This window comes from Solanum tuberosum, unplaced genomic scaffold (genome assembly GCF_000226075.1).
Source record: "Solanum tuberosum cultivar DM 1-3 516 R44 unplaced genomic scaffold, SolTub_3.0 scf00209, whole genome shotgun sequence".
NCBI lineage: Eukaryota > Viridiplantae > Streptophyta > Magnoliopsida > Solanales > Solanaceae > Solanum > Solanum tuberosum.
The window spans coordinates 715,159-719,507 of NW_006239134.1; the positions used below are offsets into that span (position 1 = coordinate 715,159).

Below are 4,349 nucleotides of genomic sequence, written 5' to 3' on the forward strand. Positions count from 1 at the left end.
CTCCTAAATCTTGTAGCTCTTCATTTTTCTATTTTCTGGTAATTAAAATCCAAGTTTCACTATGCCTCTTTTTGGCATAAACAAGATAAAGATTTAGACTCAACAATCTTAGGATCCAATATGAATGCAATTATAGCTTCTACATGATATTAGATCCTTTACAATACTCTTCACTCGAACTAATTATAAAGTAGGGAAAAATACATAAGTAGACACTTTTTTATAAATAATTACACACATATATATAGATATGACTGTATTCAATGAATAACAATGATGACATATTTAATATTTACTTCTATAGCCTTTTTACATTCTGAATAGATCGTGAGTAAGATGTAATAGAGATTCAAGGTACCACAAACTCTGCAATTCCTTTATTTAAGCTAACAATAACTATCTTTTAATTACTATCAAAGATGAAGCTTACAGAAAACAGCGTACAAAAATAATTGAATGAAACTTACAACATTGAATAATATTCCTACCTGAACTATGTGAAAAAACAATGAAGTAAGATTATATCGGAAGAAATGCAAACTTTGATAACTACCCAATAGTGGGAACCAACCGTACTCTTAATTATTATTATTATCTTTTCAACTTCTTTAAACTACTATATATGTAAAAAAAACTTTCATATTTGTAATATTGAAAAAGTACTATTATTTATGTAGTTAAGTCTTAAGGATGGTCTTTCCACGTAATTTTTATGTAGTAATAAGGAAAAAACATTCAACGGACATTCCCAAAACTAGTGAATCAATAAACAACTTAACCCATTGTACATGTATACATTTTCTAAACAGTTCCTATAAAGTCTTGGGAGTGCACACCATATTGCCCATACCAAGTCTTGGCAGTGGAATCATCTCAAGTTCGGTGAGACGTGAAAACACCCACTCCCAAGTTGGTGTTGCTGCTCAGAAGGTGGAAGATGGCCATCACTCACTCATACTTGGCAAGAGCAAAAGGAAAACCACGCTAGCATCTGTGTTTGAGTCAGCATAACGTTAAGATTAAGTTAAGAAGGTACATCGTACATTCAATTTTTGAATTGCAGCCTTTTTAGCTCATTAACTAGTAAAAACAACTTGCAAGTTGGAAATTGGAGTTCCCTCAGTTGGCACAGAAAAGCAACAGCAAGAGTCTTTCATTTATTGATGTTAAATTTACAGCCTACATCCCTATCTAAGCATTTAGATTATATATATGTATACCTACTAGGTTGTGCACTGTCAATCGTTGGCAACCATGGTATCCATGTTAGAACCATTCTCAATTTTCCTTATCAACAGTCTCTTCTGGGGAGGAAGGTCCTTAGCCTGAGGTGAAGCATCAGTATCAACGATAATCATGTCTTCCTCCGTATAATCTCCTCTTAGAACTCCCATTGCTACTTCGTTCTCAACCATCTGCTGAATCACTCGTTTAACAGGCCGAGCTCCATAGTTGGGGTCGAAGCCCATATTCGCCAACAGACTGATAGCTTCCTGCGTGTATTGAAGATCAATTTTCTTCTGTTTCAGTCTATCTTTCACCCTTCTCATCTGCACCAGAAAAAATGACCTTGTTAGGTTCTAACAAGATGATTATGCAAATACACAGTTTATTCACAGCGATGCTAAGGTTGAAATATAGACGTAGCCAAACAGTTACCCCAAATAAAGAATCAGAAACACAGAAAAGACACCAAAATTAGGTTCGTCTTCGAGCAAGCTTAAGCGCCAGATGAACCAATATCTTTAGGTCATACTCAGCAACAGAACTACTACAAGAGCAGACACTAGATAGGATGTGCTGCAGCTCAATCCAGTTCTCAAGCAAATGAAATGTACTTTCATGTAATGTTGAGTACTAATGTGCACTAAGAAAAGTTTTTTGCTCTCACACTGAACAACTGATATTAACAGATTACTGCATCACAGATAACTGCATGTAGCGCTTATAAAGTTCTTAAATGAAAGTAATCAGAACGCAGATGACACTGAAGGAAACAAAAGGAACAGAACAAAAATGTACATATGAAGTCAGGAGGATCAGGATTCACACAGCTGTATTACCTGGAGCTCAACAATTCTGCTAACTTGCTTAAGGTCCAGAGGCTGGAAAACAATGTATTCATCAACCCGATTCATAAACTCGGGACGGAAGGTCTGTCTTGCCAATTCAATAACCTGCTTTTTCATCAAATCATAAACTGCCTCCTGGCTATCTTGAGTGTTCCGAAGAGTCTCAAGAATGTAATGTGACCCAATGTTTGATGTCATTATTACAACAGTGTTTGTGAAACTAACAGTTCTCCCTTGAGAATCAGTTATTCTTCCATCGTCCAACAACTGTAAGAGAATGTTAAAAACATCATGATGTGCTTTCTCAATTTCATCAAATAGGATCACAGAGTAAGGCCTCCGACGGACCACTTCGGTGAGTTGCCCACCCTCTTCATATCCAACATAACCTGGTGGTGCACCAACCAACCGTGAAACAGCATGTTTCTCCATGTATTCACTCATGTCAATACGCACCAAAGCGTTTTCAGTATTGAAAAGGTAAGCAGCAAGAGCCTTTCCAAGTTCAGTTTTGCCAACTCCTGTGGGGCCCATGAACATGAAGCTTGCAATGGGCCGATTTGCATCGGATAGGCCTGCCCTGGATCGCCTGATTGCATCAGCTACAGATTTTACTGCCATATCCTGACCAATAACTCTTTTGTGAAGTTCATTTTCTAAAAAGACAAGCTTGTCTCTCTCAGACTGCTGAAGGTTTGATAATGGTATACCCGTCCACTTGCTTACAATTTCAACAATATCAAGATCTGTTACTTCTTCACGAAGCATTGAACTCCCAGACTTCCGGTAGTCAGCCAGGTTTTTCTCTGCTTCTTCTAGCTGGCGTTGAAGGGTGATTAGGGTCCCATACTTGAGTTCAGCAGCACGATTCAAGTCATAATCACGTTCAGCAGCTTCCATCTCTAAGTTCACCCTGTCAATCTACTCAACGAAAAAGATTATACAGTAATTATGAGAATACAAATAAAAACTGCAACTTGAATTGATTTCAGCATTAAAAACAGTTATCCACCTCCTCCTTTATAGAACGTATGCGTGTCATGAGAGCTTTCTCGCGTTCCCACTGTTCGTTTAACTCTTTCTGCTTTTGCTTAAAGGAGTTCAAATCACTTTCTAGCTTGTTCAGTCTTTCTTTGGATGCTTTATCCGTGTCATTCTTCAGAGACAGTTTCTCCATTTCCAACTTCATCACAGTCCTATCTATCTCATCTAATTCAGTTGGCTTTGAAGTAATTTCCATCTTTAGTTTTGCAGCAGCTTCATCAACAAGGTCAATTGCTGAAAAGTAATAATAGAATATAGAGTGAGCAACACTAAATAAAAGTAAGTCAAATTACGAACATACTGTACTAAAAATATTCTACAAGCAGCTTGAAATCTTGATCCATCAATCCACTAGATGCTATAAAAACATTTGAATGAGGCATAAAAATAAGCACCTGGACCCTTAAACTTTCTTAATCTATAAAAATACCAGGCTGCTGTACTAATTTTGAAGATTTCAACATCTGGAACCTGTTGCCATTACACTTGTGATGAAGATATTCAATCCAGGAGATTATTCTCGAGGAAGAAGAAGCTAAGTCGGTTTATTCAACCGAAGGGAAACTAATTGAGAGAAAAGAGTTTGTATTATATTTCATGAATGAATTAATGATCAACCGAGAGGGAAGCTAATTGAGAGAAAATATAGAAAAGAGAGGAGTGTTTATATTATCTTTCATGGATGAATCTTGTAACCATTACTATTGAGACTTTATGCCCAATCTAGAATGAAACTGAACTAACTAATGGAAACTGCTTTAGTGCTAACTGAATTTGCTACGGTATTAACAAAATTTTGACTCCTGTCCTAAGTTGCTCGGACTCGGGTGCGGGTATCCGAGACGGATGCGAATCCGAGAGTCGGATTCGGCAAAATTTAAATTTTAAGATTCGGGGGTGCGAATCTGAGTATGGATACGGGTGCGGGGATACGGCTAATTGGTATACATGGTATATATAATATAAGGTGTAATATATTATATATACATGGTATAATTGCTTATTATTTTTAGCGTACCTCGAAAAATAAATTATATCAATAACAATAATAATAATATATCTAGTATAATCAAATAAGTGAATATATATATATATATAAAAAATATCATTAAAAATATTTATGAAATATATTTAATAATGAATTGCATATTTTGGTATAATTACATACAAAATACTCAAAAGGAGTATAATTTTGTTAAAGAAAAGAGAGAATATAATAAACATTAAAAGTAT

The 4,349-nt window shown here is 35.8% G+C and overlaps 1 protein-coding gene across 2 annotated transcripts in view; it reads right to left on the reverse strand.

Annotated features, from left to right (window-relative positions):
* Nucleotides 1–646: 646 nt before the first annotated feature.
* Nucleotides 647–4,349, reverse strand: part of LOC102597445 (chaperone protein ClpB4, mitochondrial-like) — a 26,568-nt gene continuing 22,865 nt past the window's right edge. The window contains exons 8-11 of one of the 2 annotated variants that reach the window (XM_006355860.2): nt 3,085–3,350; nt 2,064–2,993; nt 1,221–1,550; nt 647–991 (exon numbers count right to left, since the gene is read on the reverse strand). In XM_006355860.2, the coding sequence (XP_006355922.1) occupies nt 1,239–1,550; nt 2,064–2,993; nt 3,085–3,350 (1,508 nt within the window). In that variant the 3' untranslated portion in view covers nt 647–991; nt 1,221–1,238. The other variant, XM_006355859.2, reaches the window with a different exon arrangement.